The 26414-nt window shown below is 35.9% G+C and overlaps 3 protein-coding genes and 1 long non-coding RNA gene across 5 annotated transcripts; 3 read left to right on the forward strand and 1 right to left on the reverse strand.

Moving 5' to 3' along the window:
- Window positions 1–5423: 5423 nt before the first annotated feature.
- Window positions 5424–10817, forward strand: LOC116212353 (O-fucosyltransferase 38-like). The gene is made up of 11 exons (XM_031546912.1): window positions 5424–5868; window positions 6218–6335; window positions 6510–6577; window positions 7110–7198; window positions 7294–7471; window positions 7716–7844; window positions 8384–8520; window positions 8877–9090; window positions 9601–9785; window positions 10159–10254; window positions 10326–10817. The coding sequence occupies exons 1-11, from the start codon at window positions 5677–5679 to the stop codon at window positions 10453–10455; spliced, it is 1536 nt and encodes a 511-aa protein (XP_031402772.1). The 5' UTR covers window positions 5424–5676; the 3' UTR covers window positions 10456–10817.
- A 931-nt stretch (window positions 10818–11748) lies between these two features.
- Window positions 11749–15092, forward strand: LOC116212354 (alcohol dehydrogenase 1). 2 transcript variants are annotated; one of them, XM_031546913.1, is made up of 10 exons: window positions 11749–11919; window positions 12772–12908; window positions 13027–13073; window positions 13423–13748; window positions 13861–13943; window positions 14035–14110; window positions 14190–14251; window positions 14331–14426; window positions 14525–14686; window positions 14788–15092. In XM_031546913.1, exons 1-10 carry the CDS (start codon window positions 11883–11885, stop codon window positions 14902–14904), a joined length of 1143 nt encoding a protein of 380 aa, XP_031402773.1. In that variant the 5' UTR covers window positions 11749–11882; the 3' UTR covers window positions 14905–15092. The 2 variants fall into 2 exon arrangements, with proteins under 2 accessions (XP_031402773.1, XP_031402774.1); XM_031546914.1 differs by lacking the exon at window positions 11749–11919 and adding an exon at window positions 12220–12359.
- Window positions 15093–17732: 2640 nt separating this feature from the next.
- On the reverse strand, window positions 17733–19771 carry LOC116212355. The gene is made up of 2 exons (XR_004157820.1): window positions 19632–19771; window positions 17733–19529 (listed from the first exon to the last, which is right to left on the reverse strand). It is a non-coding gene; the product is annotated as an uncharacterized LOC116212355 (long non-coding RNA).
- LOC116212352 (alcohol dehydrogenase 1-like) lies at window positions 19537–26035 on the forward strand. Its single transcript, XM_031546910.1, has 12 exons — window positions 19537–19844; window positions 21636–21730; window positions 21892–22020; window positions 22505–22641; window positions 22773–22819; window positions 23097–23422; window positions 23533–23615; window positions 24879–24954; window positions 25042–25103; window positions 25183–25278; window positions 25404–25565; window positions 25703–26035. Exons 1-12 carry the CDS (start codon window positions 19636–19638, stop codon window positions 25817–25819), a joined length of 1539 nt encoding a protein of 512 aa, XP_031402770.1. The 5' UTR covers window positions 19537–19635; the 3' UTR covers window positions 25820–26035.
- The last annotated feature ends 379 nt before the right edge of the window (window positions 26036–26414 follow it).

A 26414-nucleotide genomic window follows, 5' to 3' on the forward strand; every position in this document is an offset into this window, starting at 1 on the left:
TGATTTGTAAAAGAAAATTAGTTTTGGGCCAAAAAGTGAAATATATTTATATGAGAACCCGATTATAGAAATGCTATAAGTTTTTCCAAGCATTTATCATCTATAGTACTATACTAATCTTTTTCTACCCGTGCGTTGTATGAGTTTCTTTTCTACGTATCTCTATGTAAGTCCTTACTATAGTTATTACAATTTGAAACACCGATTTTCTAATTATAAGTAATTTTGATTAATAATGTAATTTTCAAATAGTAATCTTCAATTTTTTAAAAATTAAAGTTAATAATTATAATAATGTGGTTAAATAAGTTGTTATAATAATATTTAAGTTAATTGTTAGTGTAGATTTGTCACTTACATTAATTAAGTTTAATAATCAAAATTGACATTTGTTTGTCCTCTTTCTAAATCAGTGTTTTAACAACAATGTTTTTAGTTTAAATTTTATTTTATTTATGAGATTAAGTTCATAGTCATATGTTGTAAATTTCTTTTTTCTTTTAGCCATAAGTGTTTTTCAAAATTCTATGTATGGTCAATTAAATTTTTTTGTGGTGTTTATATTCTTTGCACTTTATATGTTTATTCCAGCACATTTATATGATATTTCTTACAAAAATTATTCTAATTTTTTAAAAAACATATTTGCCTTAATACAATGAAATATTTTAATATTAGTTTCATGTTTTATACGATAGTTAATTAATAAAATTAGACTAATTTTGAATGATCCATTAAATATTCAACTAACATCTCTCAATTAGTGTACAATTGTATATTTATTTAGCCGTTTTTATATTAGACTTATTTATTATAGATATACACAAACTCGATAACACATTTTTAAATATCAAATTTTATGACATATTTGTTTCAAATACTTATTTGTTAATTTTTGATATTGTCATAAGTTTATATCTTATACGGATTTTAATCATATAATAGAAATTTAGTTAATAATTTTATATTTTAAGTAGATTATTTTGATAATTTTGTTCGATTTACGATGGATCATTTTTTTTTATAATAGAAATCAATTTTACTTATATATGATAAAGGAAGGATTTGGTATCCCCTAAAAGTTTTTTCTTTACCCGCTTGATTTTACCGAATTGTCTTCAATTTCCTTAATATAGTCGACGAAGGTAAAATCTATACTATTTATTTAAGGGAGAGTTGTGTTTTGTAAGTGCCATGAAAATACAAAAAATAAATATTATGAAATTAGTCAATCACTCATTAAAAAAAAGTAACCATACAATTAGAAAGAAAATGATTTTGTATATTTTCATTGCATAAAATATTCTCATTTTTTTCAATAATTTTCCTTCACTTCCCACTATTCTCTCATTCCATGTCTCTTTCACATCTCTCTCATGTTAAATTTTTTTCTCTCATCTCTGTAAAACCACTTTTCTTTATTTTTCCTAATTTTTTGTATTATTTACAGCAAAATTGGTTATAAAAATTCGCGTGTGAACATCCACTTCTCCTCTCCCCTTCATTGGCTCACATGTTAGGGGTATGCGGGTCCGGGTACCCTTTTTTTTTCAAAGTATCCGGACCCTATCTAGTAAAGAACATGTTCTAAGATTTTGGAATCATACCTTACCATGTTGGGACTTATAACAGAAATGTAACCGGAATTTATCATGTTGGAAGTTGCAACTTTATTTATTTATTTTTTCTCTTCAAATACAACTCGAAAAGATCTCATTCATAATCACATAAAACAGATAAATATTGAAATAGATTAATCGAATTATATTCATCCTTCCACGGAACTAAAGGATTATGTAACTAAGAATATATAGCAGACAAAGCAAATAAGCAACTAAAATATTATGTAACTATTTAGCAAATAAGGGATGATGTAACTCTCCTTAACAAACAAAGCAAATAAGCTATTCTTAAGATTTTGTAGCTACTACATTGCACATAGAGGATTATGTAAATATAAACTAATTTTTTTGAAAAATATATATAAGTCCCGAGTACCAATTTTGTAGGTACCCTGTATGTTGAAACCCGAATATGAATCTATTTTCACCGGTTCCTTAAATTAACACTCAGATCCTACCATATTTTCAATTTGAGTTACTTGAACCCTACCTAATGAGTAGGTTCCAACTAGTTCTAGGTATATCCGGTATTCATGCACACTTGTATCACATGTGACATATTCTCACAATTCACTCTCTCTCTCTCCCCCATCGCTTCCTCCCTCAACTCATCTATTTTTCCTTTTTCAATTTTCACCCTTTCTTTTTAATTGTTTAATTTACATGGATACATAGATAAATTAAAATAAAATAAAAATTATGGCAAAATGCACTGACCTCCTTTGAGATTTGGAGAAAATAACAGTCAATCCCATTCTTTTAAGAAAATATGCATTTAGCCCCATATGACTTATTTGACCAAATCATTATTTTTGTTTAAAATTCCAATTGAGATCATAACTTATGGAGACCTTTCCTTTTTAGGACCATACATTTATTTTTTACTGAATACCACCCACATTACATAAAGTTCTTCTTCTTAAAATATTTTATTTTATTTTAAAAATAAAAAATACAAAATACAAAATACAAAAAAAGAAATGAAGCTAAAAACTATGAATGGATAGGAGAAGTAAAGAGAAGAAAGGGCATTGAGGCGTCACCGGCCATTGCCACCTTAGGCAATGTCATCAGAGGACGCCAAAGACCTCGTGTCACGTGATGGTGGCTAGAGGCGAGCTACCGGAGATGGAGATGGTACAACAAAAAGGATCTCATCCACAGACATGCACACCCACTTTTTGAACTGCTTAATCGTATTAAATGATTATGGGATAGTGGTGACTACCGTTGGTGACCACCACCTAAAATAATATTGCCAGAGGGATCTCTCCTCTCTCTTTATCTGCCTTCTTTTTTCTTTTATTACGTTTTTAAACTTTTAAATTTTTAATTTCTAAAATTAAAGAACATATAATACAACTAAGAAAAGGATTTACACGAACATTTTATGTAACATGGTGGCCTTGTTAGATAAAATAGTATATGTATGGTCTTAAGAAAGAAATTTCAAAAGTTATCGCCTAAATATGTATCTTTCTAAAAAAATAATGGTTATTCAAAGAAAGTAAAATGGGGCTAAATGCATATTTTTTAAACAAATGGAGTTATGCGCTAATTCTTCAAATCTCAAGGTAGGTGAGTTCATTTTACCCTAAAAACTAGGCTCTTGCCCATGTGTTGCACGAGTTCCTTTTAATATATTTGTATATTATTACATTCTATCTTACAATGTACTTTTTTTAAAGGCCAACTTTTTATTAAGATCAATAACATTTTTTAATTATATTAATTTTAAGTTTCTAACAATTATTTTTTATAAATTTTTAATTAAAAATTATAGAAAGTTAATTAGTTTAATAAAAATTTTGCAACTTATAGTCTCGTTTAACACGTATTATTGATTCAAATTTATCACATAAACTTTAATTCTAAAATTACAATACAAATTTATATTTAGCAATTTTAGTTTGAAAACAATTTTTGTGATACCCGCGTGCCTTTTCTTTTTCCTTTTTTTTGTGTTATTGCTGATCATAAGTACATATACTGTGCATAAAGTTTTTTTTTCTCTTATATGACAATAAAACCATAAAATCAATAGCTTATAGTCTTTTTCATTGAAATTATATATGTGATCAATAAATTATTTTTTTAGTGTCGCATCATTCACAAGTAAAAAAAATTTTATTGAGCAAACTCCACGGCGTATGTTTTAAGAAGGCATCATATATATACTACATATGTGGCAAAAAATATAATTTTATAGTTATTTTCTTAGGAAATTTTTTTCTTTAAGTAAAAAGAAATATGTAACCGAGAATGAAATACAACAAATAAAGTTTTTCAAGATTTTATAGACTTTATAGTTATTATTATTTTACTAACTAAATGTTGGAAGTTGGAACGCAGCTAAAACTAAACTAAATGTTGAAATGAAATCTTAATTTGTTGAAAATGTTCTTCTTATTATATTACTAGTGTTCTAATCCGCTTGTCGCACGGATTTATTTTCAATAGTGATTATCAAAATTTTTAAAGATTAATTTACTTTCAAGAATATTAAAATTTTTTAACAATAATTGAAAATTTCAAGTTATAAACTCATTTTATTAGAATAATTTTAAATATTTTAGTGACAAATTTATTACTAACTGTTTTATTATTACTTTGTTTCTTTAAAGTGCATTTAACTTTTATTTAATTTTTCACATCTTCAGATTCACAACAAATATTAAGTGTGAGTATATAAACTTCATTTTGCATTTTCATGGGAAAGTAATATTTTATTACGTCCTTAATTTCATTTATTAATTTCTTTTTACCTTTTATGATCTTAATACATATAACTAGTGTCTTGTTCTTCTTTTTTTTGGGAAAATTCTGTGCATAGGTAACTTATGTTACACATTCTTTTGAAATAGCTTTTATCTGTAAATTTTTATTTTAGTATGCTCATAAATTAATTTAATTAGGGGATCGTAATAGCTGGTATATGCTTAATTAATTATTTTAGAGTATAAATTATTATAGCATCTATTTTCATATTTGTTTGTTAGATCATTCATTGGTTACAGAAAAACTTTTAAGTATAATTGTTACATATATTAATATCATTTATTGCAAAAGGTAGTTAATGTGCATTACTTAGTAGACTTCATTAGCTTCGTAATATCCGCGGCAAGGGGATAACCGTTGTACATGCAAAGAGAATCAAAATGAGACATGAAACATACTTAGTAGCTTGTTGCTTATAATAAGTTAAAATCTTTCACTAATATGATCTCTTTAAACTAAGATCACCAAATAAAAATATAACCATAAGATTGTCAAATTTTTTAAAATTTATATTGCCATGCATTATTATGATAAGCAATATCTTCAAAGAAATTAAAAAAGCGTATAATATTAAGAAATAAAAAAAAATCATGAATATTGAGTCTTCAAAAAAAGTTCTCTGTTTACTATTTTGTTGGTTTTCATTGTAATTTTTTCAACTTATCATTTCATAACATTTTCAATTTGGATGCAACAAATTAAACTAACCACTTTTATTTATTTAACATTTTAAGTACATCTTATAATCATTGTTTGTAATAATTTTCCCTTTTAAATTCTTATTTCAATTGTAATTTGAAATACTTGATTGTAAAAAAGTTAATTACAACCGTCATTAATTTTGGAATCACTTCTCATTCATTTTATCTTTAACAAAATATTTTTAATCATTTATGTTGAATTTTTAGCTTTATAATTATAATTACTAAGAAATTTAGCTACCTTTAATTACATCTATTATTGCACTCAACCTAATTTTATTGTCCATATATATATATATAGATAGATATATAAAATTTATAGATTATTAGATCATCCTATTCTTCAGATTATGCAAGAAATTGAGGGAATCTGCGTCTGTAATGTCTCCTCCTCGAGAAGAAGCTCTCCCTACTGACAAAACATTTCCATCTTTTTAACGTTGGAAGCAGCTGAAGATACAAATTTCTGCTAAAATTCCCCCTTTTGGTCCGTAAGTCTTAGCAACGAGGAGGCAGAAGAACAAGAAGAAGAGACGCAGAGAGAGAGAGAGAGAGAGAGATCTGCAGCAGATGAGATGGTGAACGGCAGAGGGGCCTTCCAATTCCATTCAAGAAGGGCCAAGCTCTCCAGGAAGCTCCGCTCCATTGCCATATACCTCGCCCTCCTCGTTACGTTCTTTCTGTTCACGCTGATCTACATCTCAAGAAAGGGGTTGGAAGGTGACGGGCAGCAGGGGACCGCATCCGATGAAATTCGATCTGAACGGGTGTGATTTCTTTTGGCTCTGGCTTGTCGGGTGCTTGCTCTTTAATGGGTTATGCCCAAATTGCTTGCTTGGATTCTTGATTTTTAGCTTTGCTCGGTTGCGCCACTGTTGATTTTGATGCGTTCAGTCTGAGATATCTGCTGTGCTCATAGGTTAGCTGTTCTGTTAGGCCACAGTTGGCACCGAGGAATGAGAAGCTGAAGGAATTATGACTAAATCCATTCAAATTTGTACCGAATTTTGCCTCACTGTCTCTTAACAGACGAGTCTCAAGACTTTAGTGGCTTTTACTTGGCATATGTAAGTGTTTGTATATGTGTAGTTCTGTCATGTAATAGTGTCTATACAGGTTCCTGAACACGAGGATGTCTTGCACTCGGAGGTCCATATGAAGGACCAACAGCTTTGGGGTACTCCTTTCAGCTTCGGTTTGCATCCTTGCGTCAAGTCCACTTCTAAATACAAAGGTCTGGAAGGAACATTCTTTATCCACTTATTTTCATTTACTGAATCAAGACATGAAGTCCCTAACTTTACTGTAAATAGTCAATCCCTTACAATCTAGTTGGTGTCGCGCTATTCTTAGAGGTATGTTACACTACTGACATAGTTGTTAAAACTTTTATTAATTGCAACGGCAGCTGCTCAAGAAACAGATCGATATCTCACTGTGAGGAGCAATGGAGGATTGAATCAGATGCGGACTGGTGTAAGTTAACCTTGGCCAATATTCCACTCACGTAGATCTCTCTTGTGGGATATATATGGGATGTTGATTTGTCCTGTTTTCCATATGTTTTCACATGTTTCATGGAAAGCACAGTTTTGTTTTCTGATCACAGACTGCATAAGATCACATTTGACATGAATGAGTAGATACCAAAACTGATCAGCATATGAACTATGACCATATGACGATTCCATTTATTCTTTGCACTGCTTCTGAGAAACTTGACCCAAAATCTGTTAATTTTTAGTGGAATGACTTCTACATTTCTTATTTTATTATGTGGGACTTGATATACTTTGTTGTTGAACCTTCCTACTGAGATTTTGAGAAACTGCCCAGAAATTAAAGAGGAATACAATGCTTTTTGAGAGTGAAGTTCTACCAAAAAACTTCTTTGGGCAATTATCGGGTCGCATCTTTTCTTATTGAAACTTGTATAGAGACTAAGTGAATGAAGGGAACCAATCTATGGCAGGTTTTTTGACTTGTGCTTTTTCTTTTTTTTGGACAGATATCAGACATGGTAGCTGTGGCACGCATAATGAATGCCACTCTAATAATTCCTCAACTTGATAGACGCTCATTTTGGAAAGATTCAAGGTACTTATCTTGTTTTCCCTACTTCAACAGTTGGTGTTTCTCATTTTCTGCTTCCCCTACATTTATATTCCTGCTAACATCGTTCTAATTATCAGTTCATTTGCGGACATATTTGATGAGGCTCATTTCATCAAAAGCTTAGAGGGAGATGTGAGAGTCATGAAGGAGCTTCCCGTGGGAATAGAATCTATTCCTCATGCTCGTAGGCACTTTGGTTCATGGTCCAGCATGGGCTACTATGAGGAAATGTCACATTTGTTCAAAGATTATCAGGTACTCAGAGCATTTTAGAGCCTTTTATTTGCAGCTAAAATTTTCTGATAAAGCATATGATTGCATCCCGGAAAACGCATGTAGTTGGGTTCATGTGGGAAAACTTATGCAATGTCTCTATGAAAGTTTACTCCTGCAGTTATATGGCATCGTGATAGTCTAGTAGTTGAGACTTTTTTATTATTTTGGGTCTCTCTATTGGTTTCTTTGAACATGAAATTTCTGAATGGGTCTCCACATGCAGGTCATCCATGCACCCAAATCGGATTCCCGACTTGCAAACAATGATCTCCCACTTGACATACAGAGATTGAGATGCCGAGCCTTGTATCATGCACTTCGCTTCTCTCCCCCTATCGAGAGCCTAGGAAAGGTCCGCAAATCCCTTGTACCCTCCAGGGATCACTATTTATTCCCGTGGCAATTTGAAGTAGAGTTTTCCAATTTTCTGCATATTTTATATTGCTGAACAACTGTCTGGATAGTTCCTTGCCAAGTTCTATGCAATGTTGGCCAGATTGTTATTTCCCTGCCAAGTGACCAGTATTTGTTAAAGTTTAAGTTGGTTGTGAGGGGGACAAAGGAGCAATATATAAGGTTTACACATGCTTAACGGACTTAAAATAACAATGAACAGAAACAGATCATTTGGTTAATGACAAGTGTTGGGGGGTTAACAGGATTTTAATGCGAAACTTGTGTTCTGATATTGTGTGAAGTAACTGAGTTCCAAGGAGCTTAAGCTAATTGGAAGTTGCACTAATGATGTGTCTCAGGTAAAGTTTAATGTTCCATCTTAAGCATGAGCCTCGAGGTTGTCTTGTCTCTGTATTTGATGCATTTAAGAGGTCTCCTATGGGGCATCCTGTTTAAATTAGGTACTGAGCCGTGCGTGACGGTGAAACCTCACAGAAGCTGGTGGAGCGGCTGAGATCAAGAAATGGACAATACATTGCTCTTCACCTTCGGTATGAGAAAGACATGCTGTCTTTTACTGGTTGCACTTATGGTTTGACTAAAGCCGAGTCAGACGAGCTGAGGATAATGAGGTTTGAAAATCTTCCCCACCCCGACAGATCTTTGTATAGTTGTTATAGTAGTCCTCTTTGTTAGGATTTTGTAAAGTTGTTTTGGCAGAGTCCTAGAAAAATTTCTAGTTTTCCATTTGTTCTCTCTTTCTAAAATGAGGTGAATTTGGTGAAAGAATACATTAGCTTGCATTTTACATGATATGTGGACTACTGAAGCCAAACCAGACCAAATCATTTTCAACCCTTATTTTCTTTTCTCTGCTATTCAAGAAGAAAATGGCAACGTGGAAAAAATCCAGATAGCTAGTTTCGGTAGTCACGTCGACTGTTGATTTCCTCATCAGGACCTTAATTTTATTTTCCATGGTCTGTAGGGAGAGAGTAAGTCACTGGAAGGTTAAGAAGATAAATTCAACAGAGCAGCGAAACGAGGGATCTTGCCCTTTAACACCTAAGGAGGTGGGAATTTTTCTTCGCACTCTCGGGTATCCCTCATCGACATTGATTTACATTGCTGCTGGTGAAATCTATGGCGGAAGTGCTCGGCTTTTAGAGCTTGCATCTCGATTCCCAAATCTCATCTTTAAGGTTGGTGATGAATGTTTATTGCATGGGCAAAGTCTGATATTTTAGCTGGAAGTTGTCGGGAGTGGTTTTCTTCAGTTGTTCCAGTTATATGGCTTGATAGGATTGCTTTTTACGTGTTTTGAAGCATTAAAAGCTCTCTAGCTAAGAAATGGCTTTTATATTTGGAGGCAAGAGAAATTTTTACGTTTCGAGAGTTCTTTGTTTACTAAATTTAGAAAATTAAACGAAAAGGTGTTGATTTATTCTCTCTAGACAAGTCATAATATTACAATATGTCTTGCACTGTGCTCTGACACATTTGCTTTACTTTTCTTTATTGTTACTGAGGGAGAAAGTGAAAAACTGTCAAAAGCAAAGAGACCATAATATGCAACTACAACAAATTAGCATTACTTTTCACCAGTAAAAACGCTGCTAATAGAAACCTTGATTATGTTGGTTGAACGAGTTTTGTACGATGTTGTGCTAAAATTGCAATTTCAAGGAATCGCTTTTTATCATCTATTTCAGGAGACTCTTGCAAGTACAGAAGAACTGGAAGGCTTCATGGATCATGCGTCTCAGACGGCAGCACTTGACTACATTATTTCAGTGCAAAGTGATGTCTTTGTGCCATCTTATTCTGGGAACATGGCAAGAGCAGTTGAGGGCCACCGGAGATTCCTAGGGCACCGAAGGACAATCTCCCCAGACAGGTAAGTTATGTATTTGGTAAAATGTTTCGAATACGCAAGTTAGTTATCTAGGAAATAGAATGGCAATCAGTGATGTCCACGAGGGATGCTTAAACTTGGGCTTTTAGGCATGGTTGTTATGTTTGACTGAAAACAGAAAGGGATGGGCATCATCTTATAACTTCTGCACTGCATTTCTGTTCATCTTCATTCCTGTTCCTCCTAATCAACTTGGTAATAGTGATTTCTTGTGCTTATCCAAAAAATAAAAAGAAAAGAAAAATAGTGATTTCTTGAATTTCCACTTGAGTATAGTCAAAGAAATCGTTTGAAGCTCTCTAGGCATGTGGTGACTCAGTCTTGTCAGTCTATCTTACTTTTTTCTCTTTCCCAGGAGAAGACTGGTTGAAGTTTTTGATAAGCTGGAAAGAGGTGAAATAAGTGAAGGTTCCTCTTTGTCACGTATTGTGCGGAAGATGCATGAGAATAGGTATTTTCAACGAAACCGAGAACTACTGAAACAGGATAATAATTCTGACAGTACCTTTCCTGGCATTACAGGCAAGGGGCTAAAAGGAAAAGGAGGACTGCAACACCTGGGGTTAAAGGCCGAGCGCGTTTCAGGACTGAAGAATCATTCTACGAGAACCCGTATCCCGAATGCATTTGCAGTACAAAGAGCCAATCATAAACTGCAGAATCTCTGTAAATTTTGAAGCAGAATCTCCGTTCAAGATGGATGGAGCCTAAAGGCTGCCCTTTTCATTAGCGGCACCGGCACCGGTAAGAAGAGGCACCATGAGGAATGTCGGGAAATTTTCTGTTTCGAGGTTCTGTTAGGCTAATATTTATGTTTCTTTGAGACGCTACAGAAGTGTAGCATTAAATTTTGGAAAATTTTATATGTTTTGTTGATTCTGAAAGAACTCTGAAGCTTCTGCATTGATGAATCTGTTGGTACGTGTTTAATTCAAACATGAATCCTGTTGGAGAAAGGGGACTCAGTGTAATGATAATGTCCCTCGATGTAAAGCCAAGTAATTTTGAAGATCATGTGTTAGACGTCAATGTCTATGCTCTCTTGGTGCCAAGCCCCCAAACACAAACTGTTCCACATTGTCGTTATGGCATGTTCATATTCTGTTCCAATGTCGCTAACACGCTGGAACCACGTCAGTTCTAACTTAGCACAACTCGACAACTTAGAAGAAGTATACTGCAAAAATTTATATTAGCCTTTTCGTATCAAAGCATGTATTTCAAAAGATAGATATTTTTTTTTTTGGCTAAGTAAAAGACTAGGTCGGGTTATTGACCCGCTAGTGAGACTTTAGCTCAACTTGGTTATCGCATTTCCACCAACACACTAGTGGATTAAGTTCAAGGTTCACTGGTTCAAATATTATGGATCGGTCACTACCATCCCATAATATATCCATATGATGACGAGCTCTATATCCTCAATGAAGTTCGAACTTGTGATGTTCAAATTGAGCGCTTAGACTTTAACCATTAGACTACAATGGTAAAAGATTGATACGATAGCATACAAAAAGTAAAAGACGTAGACCTTCCAAGCAGGTGCCGTTGAGAGCGGAAGTGGTGGCCGATTCTGTGGGCTCCACTGCATGGTACAGATGTCCGGAATTTGTGTACATATATAATGCCGGTTGCTATTATATTTTCAAGTTCGTTGAATGGAGATTGGGCAAATTAATCCTTTTCCGTCAGAAAAAGTTGTCCGTCGTGGAAAAGGTATCAGCCCAATTTGCCAAGTGGCGGAATATTAAACAAATGGCCAATCAACAGGAAGCTTGGGGAAAACCAGAAACAATGATGCTGCCCGCACTGTTTGATTACTATTGCCCTCTTTAATACAAAACAGAGACTGCCATAAAACAGGGGAGCATATGGTTTTGTCTTCCTTTCCCAATCCTAAAGAATCATCACAACTTCAACGCTAATCCTGTCTTTTGAACTATAAATACCCGATTGGGCAGAACGCCTTAATCATCACACAAACAAAAATCAACCTTTGGAACCCACCGAAAAAAAAAAAAATCAACCCTTGGAGACGAGAAACTAACCGGAGAACCGAGAGAAGAAACAGAGCAGAGAATGGCAAGCACTGCTGGTCAGGTTATCCGCTGCAAAGGTACAAGAAAGTAGACCAAATCTTATATCATCTGATCACTCTTCTCTGACTTGCTGTCAGTTCAATTTTCTGCCTTTGATTTGTTTCATTGTTAGTGTCCTGCTTCATCCCCGGTGTCTCTGTTACTGCCTTTTATGGGCGTTGACCATCTTATCTCGGGGATTTGGACGGGTTATTTTCATCCCCTTCCCCTTGTCAAGTAAAAAGATTACGCGGGCAACTTTCGATTGATCTTGTGATCTTGTCTTGGGGATCATAGCTTTAAAAGGCTCTCGCTATCGGTATCGGACATAGTTTTAGTTTCATTTGAGCTTTATAATGCATTTTTAAAGACTAAACCCCAACAAGTTGAAATGTCATTCAGAACTGTTGATCTGTTCTACATTTGCTTCTCTGGAAACTATAGTCCCCCATAACCTGTCAGGTTATCCGCTGCAAAGGTGAAGCGTCCCATCTTCTGATCGCTCTCCTTTGATGGTCTAATACTGAAAGTTCATTCCATTCGTAGATCATCTTTTCTGTGCCGATCGGAACCCCAAATAGTTGTTTTCATCGATTTCCCCCCCGTTAAGTAAAATTTAGCAAATGGGCGACTTTTGATTGATCTCGTGGATCATGGCAGTAAGAGTCTCGCCTCTTTGATATGGTCTTGGTTTTAGTATCATTTTGGGGTCTATAATGCATTTTAAAGCTTAAACCCTGACAAGTTCAAAGGTTTAATTTAACAGAATGTTATGGTCCATTAGAGCCGTTGATCTGCCCGACATTTTTTTTTTCTGTGGAAACTAAAAGCGCCTACAACCTGTAATTAGCATACACGGCTTTTATCATGACGGATCTTCGACTTTGCAGCTGCTGTGGCATGGGAGGCAGGGAAGCCACTAGTGATGGAAGAAGTGGAGGTGGCGCCCCCGCAGGCAATGGAGGTCCGCCTCAAGGTCCTCTTCACTTCCCTTTGCCACACCGACGTCTACTTCTGGGAAGCCAAGGTAAATCATCATGGACCGTTTACATGAAAAATATCTATTCTACCATAAAAGGTAAATTGTAGTACAATGTGATTGTATACTGCTTCGCTGAATCAAATTGTTATCCCTGGAATTGTAGGGGCAGACCCCATTGTTTCCTCGCATTTTCGGTCATGAAGCCTCTGGGTACGTACCTAGGAAAGATCCATTCTCTCTTTTCATTACTAGAATCTTGAAGATAGAAAGTCGTTTTAATCAAATACTGTTCTTAAGTGACACGGGAGAAGTCATGTTGAATACTGTATGCGAGACACTGACTCCCGTGAAAGTATAAACTTGTGTACTAATGTACGCATAAAATGCATATCGAGCATGATGACATGAAGGAGATTACCGGGACTTGAGATCCGAACCTCGATTTGGAGACGATGTTCAGGGCACGGACATAGTATATCCAGCCTGATTTAATGAATATGCAATTATTTTCTTATTTTTCACTAACTCATTCTCTCTTGTGGCTTAATGATCATATTAGGATTGTGGAGAGTGTTGGAGAAGGAGTGACAGACCTAAAACCCGGGGACCATGTCCTTCCGGTGTTCACTGGAGAGTGCAAGGAGTGTCGGCATTGCAAGTCTGAGGAGAGCAACATGTGTGATCTCCTGAGGATCAACACAGACCGAGGAGTCATGCTGAACGATGGAAAGACGAGGTTCTCAATCAATGGGAAGCCAATTTACCATTTCGTTGGAACCTCTACCTTCAGTGAGTACACAGTGGTTCATGTGGGTTGCGTTGCCAAGATCAACCCCGAAGCTCCACTGGACAAAGTCTGTGTTCTCAGTTGTGGAATCTCAACCGGTGAGTCAAGTGGTTTTTCTAAGTCTGCATCAGGTTCTAGAGAATTTTGAGTTCTACGAGACATCAATCTTATTCAATCACCAATGGCAACATTGAAAATCTCGTTTTGCAGGTCTCGGTGCCACATTGAATGTTGCTAAACCAAATAAGGGCTCCTCTGTGGCTGTTTTTGGGTTGGGAGCTGTTGGGCTTGCGGTGAGGCTTACCATCTGAATATTACAATGTATCTTCACTTTTTTGCTTATATGAGATGAGAATTTGATGATGAAAATTCTTGCTCGATAAGGCTGCCGAGGGGGCTAGAATTGCTGGCGCATCGAGGATTATTGGAGTCGATTTGAACCCGAAGAGATTCGAAGAAGGTAAGTTGAAATCAATTTATCCAATGCTTTGTATGCGGCGCTTGTGATTGTTTTCTGAGGTTTTCATTATTGTGAACAGCCAAGAAGTTTGGAGTCACTGAGTTCGTGAACCCGAAGGACTATGACAAGCCTGTTCAGGAGGTTCATTTCTACTCCCTCCATTATTACTGAGAAATGTAGTTTTGTTTGCTTCTATTCAACTCGGTTTTTCTTCAATTAGGTGATCGCTGAAATGACCAACGGAGGTGTTGATCGGAGTGTGGAGTGCACGGGGAATATCAATGCTATGATTTCGGCGTTCGAATGTGTTCACGACGTATTTCCTGAAACCTCTCTAACTTCAATTGATTACTTATTGAGTACTAATTCATTCTTTTACGAGAGCTCACGGTGTGCTGCATATACTTATTGCAGGGATGGGGTGTTGCCGTTCTTGTCGGCGTTCCGAACAAGGATGATGCATTCAAGACCCACCCGATGAACGTCTTGAACGAAAGGACACTGAAGGGTACCTTCTTCGGGAATTACAAGCCCAGGACCGATCTTCCTTCTGTTGTGGAAAAGTATATGAATAAGGTAAGTCGAGACTCAAATTGATCACTCTAGAACGAAAAAGGTCTCGCAAAATTCTACTTGGATCTGGAAAAGCATACTAAGAATTCGTTTAATATGGATAGGAGCTTGAGGTGGAGAAGTTCATTACCCATGAAGTTACATTCTCGGAGATCAACAAGGCGTTTGACTACATGCTAGCAGGAGACGGAATCCGATGTATAATTCGAATGGATGCATAGAGTTGCTTATGGCTTTTGCAAGAGAAGAATGGAGTTCCTGCTGTGTAAACAGAGGTTGTGTATGGGCTTCGACTCTTTTTTGTGCTGTAATGTCTATGTCGTCTGTGTGACAACATAGTAGTGATCATTCTAATTTCGATGAAATGGTTCCGTACACATAATGATAATAAGAAATTTTCTTTCACCTCTTTGGTGTCTTCTTTATATATTTATTCTCGTTTTGGTATCGGCATATTGAAATTCTCATATCGATGAAGATAATGGTGATCTCTCTCGCATTGCTTCGACTATATAGCGAAGAGGTTATTATTGTACCATTTCCAGGTATAAGTTCACAATTGAAGATCCATCAATTTTGCTTGACCCTTTCTTTATCTGTAAATTAACCGTGGCATCAACGGGTCATAAATTGCTCAATGTTTAGTTTTAATGTAAAGCGATGTACGAGCTTCTCTCTTTGTTTTTTTGTTTTTTGTTTTTTTGGCAATAACGTAACAGCTTCTCAAATCATGTCGGGTTCTCATTCATTTCCATTTCGAGTTGGGTTTTTGTCTTTTAATGCATTTCTTACTAATGCTACGTTTGATTCACCTTAATGGAATTAGTCACGTAATATGAATTAATATGTAATGGAATTATAATTACATATAATCTTGTTTGTTTGGTCGGATGTAATACTGGATATATGAATTACAATTCCTAAAAATGATTTGAGAAAATTAATATAAAGGTTTAGGACAAAAATATAAAAATACCCCTCTTATATAAGGAATAAAAAGTCCAATAAATATTAAAAATTGATGGAAAAACAAAAAATAGAAATTCATTTATTAAAAAATAAATAGTAATTCCACCAAAATATAAATATTAAATAATAATTTTTTAAAAGTTAAATTAAAAAATGGAAAGAGGAAGCTCCGGCGAGCTTCCTCACAGGTAGAAATCGGGTGGCGGAGGTTGACAATGGAGGTGGTGGTATGGGGCAAATTTTTGAAAATATGATGAATAGGTGAGGGTATACTAGTAATTTAGATTCTATAATGACAATTACTTGTCTATTACAGATAGAAGCTCCCATCTTGAATCTGAATTCCTATTATGGATACAAACAAAGGAAGTAATCGGAATTACCTGTGTAATATATCCGTAATGAAATTGGTATTCATGCGAACGAAATGCATCCTCAATGTATTGCGCCTGTAAATTGTAACAATTTTGTTGAGAATTATTATCTCACATTGAAAAATCAGTGAGAAAACCATAATATATTCCGTATTGAAAAATCAAGGAGAAAACCATGATTTATATGAGAATTGGTACTACTACTTAATAGCTCGAACTTTTTAGTGAAAATAGACATAAACCCGTATAAGTTCAATAGAAATTTAATATGGAAATACGACTGAGGTCGTATAAGCCCAATGAAAATTCAATACGATATCAAAGCATATTACGTTTCGACGTGCTCAAATGAGCTCAGGCGGAATGAGATGCACTTAAAGATTTGTCTTCCCGTCGCGATGTTTAGGTATTCACTTTGCTACAAATAAGGACTGGGTAAAAGTGAAATTCTAATCTATATATATACTCGAAAGTTAATACATTGATTTTACCTATAATATATTATTTTCACCTTTCCATGAATAAACAAACGAAAAAAATAAGTGTGTTCACATTGATATTTCGTTCTAGTAATAAATTTCTTAATGATGAAGTAAAAAATAATATTATAAAATGATACAATAATAAATACGTTGCTTAAAAATGAAGTAAATAATAATATTACAAAATAACATATTAATATATACGTTTACTTAATGTTGAAGTAAACAATATTAATATGGATGTTTATTTATCTATGATTTTTACAACAAATTAATCTCCATGGATTTCATCGTAAAATTGATTGGTAGCATAATCGATCAAGCGAGTAATTTTCTCACATACCATGGATCCCATTCTACCCCTCCGAGCAAGTGTTCGAATCTATTATGACATAGTATTTTAGGGTTTAGGGTAGTATGGGTACTATGGACTCTATACTACCCATAATTTTTTATTATTATATATTTTACTAGATAAAATAATAAACTTTAATTGATTTTGTCACATTTACTTAGTTGAAAAGTTAAGTAACATATAAATTTCAAATTATTTTTCACGAATGTGTTACTTTTTTGCTGCTTACCAAGCACGTATTAACTCTAACATTATTCAAAGAGAAAGATTACCAATTTCATTAATTAAGCTATTTCATTCGATATTAAGGAGGGTACGATTTGAATTTCATATTCACGCGACTGTTATTCGTTTTCATTTATTTATTAATATATTTAATATTTAATAAATTTAATAGATATTCTATTCGACTTTCAATTAATAAACAAACGAAATAAATAAGTGCATTCGCATTATACTACAATTCATTTTCTTTTATTTTTAATATATTTTAATAAATTTATAGTACTTATAATATATTTTTATTCGACTTTCGATGAATAAAGAAAGGAAGAAATAAATATTTTCATTGCTATTTCGTTTTATTATACAAATTATAATTTTTCATTTTACAATATGAAATTAATAATTTCCCCTTAAATTTATATAAAAAATATATACATTATTTAACAAGAAACTAAATAATAAATATAAAATAATATAATAATATATGTGTTTATTTAATTGTGAAGTAAATAATATTAATATATACATTCATTTTTCTCAAAATCTTATCGTATAAAATCTCGACGAGTTTGGGATAAACTAACGATCATATATAGAAAGAAAGTCATGCAGCTCAAAAAATACTACAGTATGTCAACATCAAATGAGGTAAATAAGTATTTCTTCCTTTTCAAATATAATATGTAATAACTATTTCAATGAATATTTATCAATTATATGAATCTCTATATAAATTTTGATGACATGCCATTACTTAATAATAACTAAAAGATATCATTCATATTTATATCAGCGGATATTGATGATCGTGCGTAGCATGGCCCTTCTCCTCGGTCAAGTTGTATATCTATCTTTGCACGAACCATCCAATCACATCCGCCATACAATAGTTGTTGAGTAGCTATTAGTCGTAACACAAACAGAACCAGGCGAAGCCTTCCCTTCCGCCATACATTGTTATTTAGCAGCAAATTGTATGCTGAAATAGCTTTCGTGAAGGATAATAGTTCTTTTCTTTCAGTACTTTCCCGATTACAGGCAAGGGGGCTGGCTCCAAGGAAAAGAAGGACACGCGACACCTGGGATTAAAGGCAGAGCATGCTTCAGGACTGAAGAGTCATTCTACGAAAACCCATATCCTGAATGCATTTGCGGTTGATTGAAAGAGCCAATTTTAAACTGCAGATAGACTCTCTGTAAAAGATCGAGCAGGATTTTCTGTCCAAGACGGACGGAGTCTATAGAGCGCCCTTATTGTGAGCGACATCAAGAAGAAGAAGAGGCGCTCCGATGAAGGATGTCCGTGAATTTTTCTGTTTCGAGGTTCTCTTTTTATTATTTTGTACTTCCTGTTTCTTTGAGATGCTACAGAAGTGTAGCGTAAACTTTTGGTATTATTCACTTTTATGTTGATCTTGAAGTTCTCTGGATTTGACTTCGAGGAATTGGGCTTGGTGCGGTGATGATTTCCCTTGATGTAAACCCAAGTAAAAGTAAGATTGTGAATATATTTTGTCGTAGACATCGATACTTAAATGCTCCTCGTGATAAAGCCCCGAACTGCTCAAAATAAAAGCCTGTTTAGGGCCCCTATTGTTGTCAAATATAGTATTTTTTTAGTTTGTCCTAAGGGTTGCTAACAAGCTAGAAGTTCAACTACGGAAAGAGATTTGGAGTAATGACACAAGTCACCATCGAAACCATAGTGGGACTCTAGTGTCCATTTATTTAATTTTACTATGTCTATTCTTGTATGATGTTATGAGCTTCCTTTATAACTGGAAAAAAAAATTAAAAAGTAAAAGCATTGGGGTTTGCTTACTTTTAGAAAAGTCTTATTTATTTTTCTTCTCCTTTTTAAAATTTATTTCTCTAAAAAAATTGAAAAATTATGTTTACAAACTCAAAATTGAAGATTTTCAACTTATATTCTATTATATTTAATAAATAATGGAGACTTTTCAATTAAAGGGAGAAGAATTGATATAATTAAATAGGCAAAAAGCAATTGATGAATGAACCTCCAATTAAATATTAGAAAATTGGAAAACTGTTAAAAAGACTTGTCTGAGTTGCTTTGAGTTTGAGAAATTAAAAAAAAAAATCTCTTTTTCCTGAGAAATAGTTCTTCATTTTAAACAAATAAACACATTTTGTTTTTACAGGCTTTCCATTTTTTATGAAAATTTCCAAAATTTTCTCAAACTAAGTGAGGCCTTTTCAAGTTCTCTATCCTGGAAAAGGTGTCGGCCCAATTGGCCAAGTGGCGGAATGATGAAAACTGACCGACCAACCAGAAGCTTGGGGAAATCGGAGGAGAACAGATGCAGTCCTATGATCCCTTCATGTCAACATCCGGTGATTGCTGGCTTCAACAAATGCCAATGGCGCAACTTGTTGTGGAAGGAAGAATCATTGAGGGCCCAACTTGCTCACTTGCCCTGCTTGGAGTTGGAGTTGGAGTTGGAGTTGGAGGAGAGGGAGGGAGTCTTGTCATTGTGTGCCGATAATTAATTAAAGAAGGGAGGGGTAGAAATTAATACCATTATGATGATGAGGCTTCTGTCGTCCTCCATGCGCGGGGAATTTCCATGGAGCATCCCCCCGTCCTCTTCCTCCATGGTGATTCCGGGTCGCCCTGGACCGGGAAAGAGCAAGCTAAATCATAGAAATACCCTCATCCGGCTTTGGAATTTCCCAACTCCGTCTCCACCACCCAGTGCTGCCGTCTCCGCCATCCGTCATACCCGCCGCAGGTAAAACTTGGCGAGATCCTACTTCGACCAATCTCGAAGAGAACCTCATGGGTCTCGGAGAGGCTCCAGGGCCTTCGAGCCCAACCACTGATCAGCCAACAAGGGCTGGTCACCCCCAAGATGGGTTCGCCGGCAATTTTCTCTCTCTAGCTCGGGGCCTTCCCGAGCCTTGGGCTCGACCACCAAGGTTTGATTCGAGACCCTGGGCTGGGATCTGCCAGTGCTGACGGACCCATCTCGGCAAGGGGCGAAAATGGGTGGGTTAGTCAATATTTTGTTTCAAAATTTCGTTGCCCAATTATTTTTTTTTTGGGTGATTTTTTCTAGCATAAAAAAAAATCCACCCGAGAACAATTTAGGGTAAAGAAAAACCGCCCGCTCGTAACTGTTACGATTCTTCAGGTAGTTTTTTCGATCATCGAATTTAAAATGACAAATTCTCATATAAAAAAATAACAAGTAAAAATTACCATAACTAGACCATGTATTACAAATATTTGGTGTGTTAACAATTTCAATTAAACATCATACAAGTCCAAAAATATTAAAAGATTACTATATTCAAGTTCCACAACATTAAAAATAATAATAATAAAAAAAGAAATGATTTCCAAGTTCAACAACTATATCTTATAAGTAGAGTTTTAATTTGGAGGCCGGGATGGAGGAGGAGTTATTGAGTTAGGAGATGAGAGTTTGAGAATCGAGGTGAAATTAGAGTATTAGTTTTCAAATATTACAAAACAATAGGTAAAAACTAATATAATATATACTATAGAATCACTCTCGCTACACAAGGAATTACTCTAGGTCTCAAATTTGAGTTTTGTGAATGAAGAAAATTCACGCGGAGAGATATTTTAATCCTTTAGTGGGGCCAATCCGCTTCGATTGGATTAGTTGGGACCCAATTAAGCTTTCAGATATTATGGTTCACATTGAAAAAGATGTGAATAGATTTATTTATTAAGAACTAAATTTTTTATTAAAATATTAATTAATAAGTAATTAAGGAAAATAAAGAAATCATAAAATTGAATGAGAGTCTAGAAAAGAAAATAGTTTGTGTTATTAGGGCTCTCGCCAAAGAGAAAGGAAGAGAGATACTAGGGAAGGAGGGAGAAATTAGGGGAGAATGGGTGAGAAATGAGCGGTTATTATTTATAATTTTACTTTATTTGCTGAATTTTTTTGAATATTATTTATAATTTTACTTTTATAATTCTCATCTAACGGCTCTTATAAATCAAAATGTAAATGTTATGGGAATTTTGGGAAAATAAAAGTGAGTCCAAAAGTCTCATGTCTCCTTTTATATATTAGTATAGATATATAATATATATATATATATATATATATTTAACAAATAATGAAAATGTATAAAAAATTATTTACATATAATAATAATAATTATTATTATTATTTCGAGTGGGACAGGCCACATCGGGCTTTTTGGTTCAAGGTCCGACTTGTAGGGGGTGGATTTCTTAAAAGTCTTGAAAACCACCCGAATTATATTTAGGGTCCCAAAAAATGGAGTTTCTTGGTTTGGGTTTTATGTTTTTCATTTACACTCCTATTCTTGGTGGTCTCAAGCTTTAGTCAGGTCAAGCCCAGTGCTCGAGGGCCACGAGCTACTAGCCCCGAGCCTTGGCTCGACCAAATACAACAATTTTGTTTCTCACCTTTTCTATTCCATCTAATATAAATAAAATTTTATCAGAAATTTCAGTTCTACTCACCCTTAGCTATATTCATTGCTAATTATATTATGTACTAATCTTATTCCAGCCAACCAAACTTAACGTTACTTCATGCATCCAACGGGAAAGGAGGAGGAAATGAAGAGAGAGAACGTGTCAGCAAAATTCTTGAGCCCACAAAAGGTAGAGAACGAGAGGATGAATTAGATAACAATAACTTTTTTATGCATCATGATGCTCGAAACTGTGGAAGCATACAAATTTATCTTCCTTTTCCGATCAGAAGCATCTCACAACTTGAACGCTAATTCTGTCTTTTGCACTATGAATACCCAACTGAGCAGAACCCCAATCATACTCATCACACAAACAAATATCAACCTTTTTGGACATAGGAAACAAACCAGAACAGAGAGAAGAAACAGAACAGAGAATGGCAAGTACTGCTGCTGGTCAGGTTATTCGCTGCAGAGGTAAAAATCAACCTACTTCCACTTGCTGTCAGTTAAATTTGTTGCATTTGATTTGTTTCTTTTGTTAGTTTCGTGCTTCTTCCCCCGTGTCTCGATTACTGCCTTGGATGTGTTAATACTGGAAGTTCAGTCGATGATCATTGATGATCTTGTCCGCGCTAATCATATAACCAGAGTGGTTATTTTCATATCTTTCTGCTTGTTGATTAAAAGATAGTAAATGGGCAGTTTTGGATTGATCTTGCGACCTTGTCTTGGGGATCATGGCATTAAAAGACCAGCGACCGATATGGATCTTAGTTTTTATTTCATTTTTGCTTTATAAAGCATTTTAAAGCCTAAACATTCAGAGGGTAGGGTCATTTAGAGCTGTTGATCTCTTCTACATTTGATTTGATTCCATGGAAAATAGAAGGCCCTGCAAACCTGTGCTTGGTGTACTTTTCGATCCCACTTTTATCAAAATGGATGTCTGGTTTTGCAGCTGCTGTGGCATGGGAGGCGGGAAAGCCGCTGGTGATAGAAGAAGTGGAGGTGGCGCCCCCGCAGGCAATGGAGGTCCGTATCAAGGTCCTCTTCGGTTCCCTCTGCCGCACCGATGTCAACTTTTGGGAAGCCAAGGTAAATCATCGCTGGACCATTGCTATGATAAGTATCTGTTGCAATTAGTCGACCCTAAAACGTAAATTGTTTCTAGTGCAATGTGATCTTTCAATGTTTGCTGAATCAAATTGTTATTCGTCGGTTTGCAGGGGCAGACACCGCTGTTTCCTCGGATTTTCGGTCATGAAGCCGCCGGGTATGTACCTAAGAAAGATCCATTATCTCGTTACATTACTACCAAGAAAATAGAAAGCCATGCCGAATACTTTTCTCAAGCTTGAACTTGTCTTGGAAGGTACACATAAAATGCATATCGAGCACGACTACATGTACGAGTTCACTGGCATTTGAGATCTGAACCTGCGTTTGGAGACCATATTTTGTTCAAGTATATCAAGCCCGGTTTAATGAAAATGCAGCTACGTTCATAATGTACTTACTTGTTTGCTCTTGTGGCTTGATGATCATATCAGGATTGTTGAGAGTGTTGGAGAAGGCGTCGCGGACCTAAAACCCGGGGACCATGTCCTCCCGGTGTTCACTGGAGAGTGCAAGGAATGTCGGCATTGCAAGTCTCAGGAGAGCAACATGTGTGATCTCCTGAGGATCAACACAGACCGTGGAGTCATGCTGAATGATGGAAAGACGAGGTTCTCGATCAACGGGAAGCCCATTTACCATTTCGTTGGAACATCCACCTTCAGTGAGTACACGGTGGTTCATGTGGGCTGCGTTGTGAAGATCAATCCGGAAGCTCCGCTGGACAAAATATGTGTTCTCAGTTGCGGTATCTCAACCGGTGAGTGAGGCACTTTCCCTAAGTCTGCATGGGTTCCAGAGAATTTCGCATTCCAGGAAATACCAACATGTTTAATTAACAACGACAACAATGAGGATTTCGTGTCGCAGGTCTTGGTGCCACGTTGAATGTTGCTAAACCAAAGAAGGGCTCATCTGTGGCTGTTTTCGGGTTGGGAGCTGTTGGGCTTGCGGTGAGGCATTAAAATATAAAAAAAATGTTTTTTTCCTCCGAAAATTGCTTGGTCCGAATCCTGCGAATAAGAGACCTTGGAAAAGTGCCCCTCTTATTGTTTTAATTACAAGTCTGCCCCCGTGGGAGGCTCCGAATTCGGAGTTTATAGCATCACTCTTAAAATATATATTCACGTTTTGCTTATATTAAATGTGAATTTTGATTACAAGCTTGTTTGGTTCACCCCAAGTGTGCCTAGACATTGATTCACTAGTTGGCTAGCCATAAACAATAAGTTGGTGTCAGTTCTGTATTGCTAAAAGCAACCAAACTCTCTTTGTAATCCTCACAGAAATCAGCTAAGGTCACAACGAGAAGAGACAGTGCAGATAAGGGAGAGAAAACTTCTACTTTTCATTCATATGAGAGCTTCTGAAGTACACAACAAAAGAGACCAGATAAAAAGCTTAAAGAAAGGAAACTGTAACTGCTACAAACGTGCAGAACAGAACAACTACACACATGCTTAGAATCCCTTAAAAACAGCAAACTAAGAAACCAAATAACTGCTGACACACGTACTAAAAAAGATAACTGACATGAGTAGAATGGTGCAGTAGCTCTGAGACAACTTCAACAGTTGGCCACTTTGGACAGAGTCAGTAAATGGAGTATAGGAGTAGATGCAACCTGCAAGTTATGCTGCGAGGAAGAGGAGAGCAGGGAGCATCTCTTCTTCTCCTGCTCCTTCAGCAGGCCGCTGTGGGAAAAGATTTTGCAGAAATGTGGAATATTCAGGGCAGTGGGGACTTGGTTTACTCAGTTTACATGGACTGCTGAGACGTTGAAATGGAAGGCAATTCATATTGTGATGCTGAAGTTGCTATGGCATGCGTATTTGTACTTTGTATGGAAGAAGAGAAATGTTGTATTGTACTGTCAAGAGTCTCCATCTGCTGATAGGGTTTGGGGCTCGATAGGGAACACTATCAGGAGCAGGCTGCTGGGAGTTCCAAATCTGCAGAGGAAAGTCTCAAAGGACTATCAAAGAGGATATTTGGCAGCTTGGGGTGTGAATGTTGCTGAGTATTAACTGTTAAGTGTGTTGCGATGAGGCAGGCCCGTGTGCCTTTTTAGTCATGAATGTTTTTCTTTGGATCTGTGAATCCTGATGTACTGAGGCTTTTTGAAGCTTATATTTGAGTTATCAATAAGAGCATCACTGGATATGATCCCAAAAAAAAAAATGTAAATTTAATGATGAATATTCTTGTTTGATAAGGCTGCTGAGGGGGCTAGAATTGCTGGTGCATCGAGGATTATTGGAGTCGATTTGAACCCGAAGAGATTCGAAGAAGGTATATCAGAATCAGATTGTCCAAAAATTGCGCTCAGCATGCTATGCTTTTAATTGTTTTCTCTGAGGTTTCGATTAATGTGAACAGCCAAGAAGTTTGGAGTTACCGAGTTCGTGAACCCGAAGGACTATGACAAGCCTGTTCAGGAGGTTGATTTCTACTTTCTAGATTATTACTCGGAAATGTAGTTTGGTTTCCTTTGTATTCACCCAGGCTTTTCTAGTATAGGTGATTGCCGAAATGACTGATGGAGGCGTTGATCGGAGTGTGGAGTGCACGGGAAATATCAGTGCCATGATTTCGGCATTCGAATGTGTTCACGACGTACTTTCCTGAAACCTCTGTAACTTCTAGTCGCTAATCGAGTATATAAAAATAAAAATTAGTTCGATAGTTCCAATTTATTCTTCACGAGAACTCAGGGCTTTCTGAATGTATTTATATTGCAGGGATGGGGTGTTGCTGTTCTCGTCGGCGTTCCGAACAAAGATGTCGTATTCAAGACTCACCCGATAAACATCTTGAACGGAAGGACACTGAAGGGCACCTTCTTCGGGAATTACAAGCCGAGGTCCGACCTTCCTTCTGTTGTGGAAAAGTATATGAATAAGGTAAGTCGAGGCTCAACTTCATCACTCCAGAGCTAAAAATGTCCGGCGAAATTCTAGTTTGGTTCTGGAACAGCAGGGAGCTTGAGATTGATATTTATGGTGCATCAGCATACTAAGAGTATGTTTAATATGGACAGGAGCTGGAGCTGGAGAAGTTCATCACTCATGAGGTTACATTCTCGGAGATCAACAAGGCATTCGACTACATGCTAGCACGGGATGGGCTCCGATGTATAATTCGGATGGATGGATAGAGTTGTTCAGGCTTCTGCTAAGTTCTATTCGATATAAAGAGAAGAATTGTGTTATATCGAGTTGTTTCTGTATAAACTTAGGCTGTCTAGTGGGCTTCGGCTCTTTCCATGCTGTTATGTCTATGCCGTCTGTGTGACTGAAATTCTTGTTTCCATGGATGAAATGGTTCCTCTTTGAGTTGTTTGCATACAATGAAAACTAGAGTTTTTCTTTCACCGCTTTGGTGTCCTCTGTATCCTCTTAATTTTCTGTTTCTTTCTTGTATTTGGTATTGAAAGATCGAAATTCTCGTAACATGAACTCAACCATGAACTATATGCCATCGCTTCAACTATGAGCAAAAAGTAATGAAAGTTCTGCAAGCTGATAATTCTTCGAGATTTTAATCACTTGAAGAAAGCTCCCACGAAAGACAAAGTGATAATTGCATTAGCTCCCATGAAAGACGAGTGATAATTGCATTATTCAACTTGCAAAATCAATGTGGGCAGTTTCAATTGCAAACAACTGCATTATTCTGCGGCCATTTTCGGATCAGGAGCTGTCAGATCCCCATTAAGCTGCTGACAGGACTACAATAGCTGGAGCTCTGGG

Source organism: Punica granatum, chromosome 6 (genome assembly GCF_007655135.1).
Source record: "Punica granatum isolate Tunisia-2019 chromosome 6, ASM765513v2, whole genome shotgun sequence".
NCBI classification, from domain to species: Eukaryota; Viridiplantae; Streptophyta; class Magnoliopsida; order Myrtales; family Lythraceae; genus Punica; species Punica granatum.

Bases quoted from the DNA above. Each gene is read 5' to 3' on its own strand.
- LOC116212353 (XM_031546912.1), top strand. From the start codon at position 5,677: ATGGTGAACGGCAGAGGGGCCTTCCAATTCCATTCAAGAAGGGCCAAG. The intron at 6,578-7,109 runs GTAAGTTAACCT...TTTTTTGGACAG, and splicing joins TGAATCAGATGCGGACTGGT to ATATCAGACATGGTAGCTGT. The intron at 7,845-8,383 runs GTCCGCAAATCC...GAAACCTCACAG, and splicing joins CTATCGAGAGCCTAGGAAAG to AAGCTGGTGGAGCGGCTGAG.
- LOC116212354 (XM_031546913.1), top strand. From the start codon at position 11,883: ATGGCAAGCACTGCTGGTCAGGTTATCCGCTGCAAAG. The intron at 14,111-14,189 runs GTAAGTTGAAAT...TATTGTGAACAG, and splicing joins CCCGAAGAGATTCGAAGAAG to CCAAGAAGTTTGGAGTCACT. The intron at 14,427-14,524 runs GTATTTCCTGAA...TACTTATTGCAG, and splicing joins CGTTCGAATGTGTTCACGAC to GGATGGGGTGTTGCCGTTCT.
- LOC116212352 (XM_031546910.1), top strand. From the start codon at position 19,636: ATGATGATGAGGCTTCTGTCGTCCTCCATGCGCGGGGAATTTCCATGG. The intron at 19,845-21,635 runs GTAAAACTTGGC...ATCTTATTCCAG, and splicing joins ATCCGTCATACCCGCCGCAG to CCAACCAAACTTAACGTTAC. The intron at 25,566-25,702 runs GTAAGTCGAGGC...TAATATGGACAG, and splicing joins TGGAAAAGTATATGAATAAG to GAGCTGGAGCTGGAGAAGTT.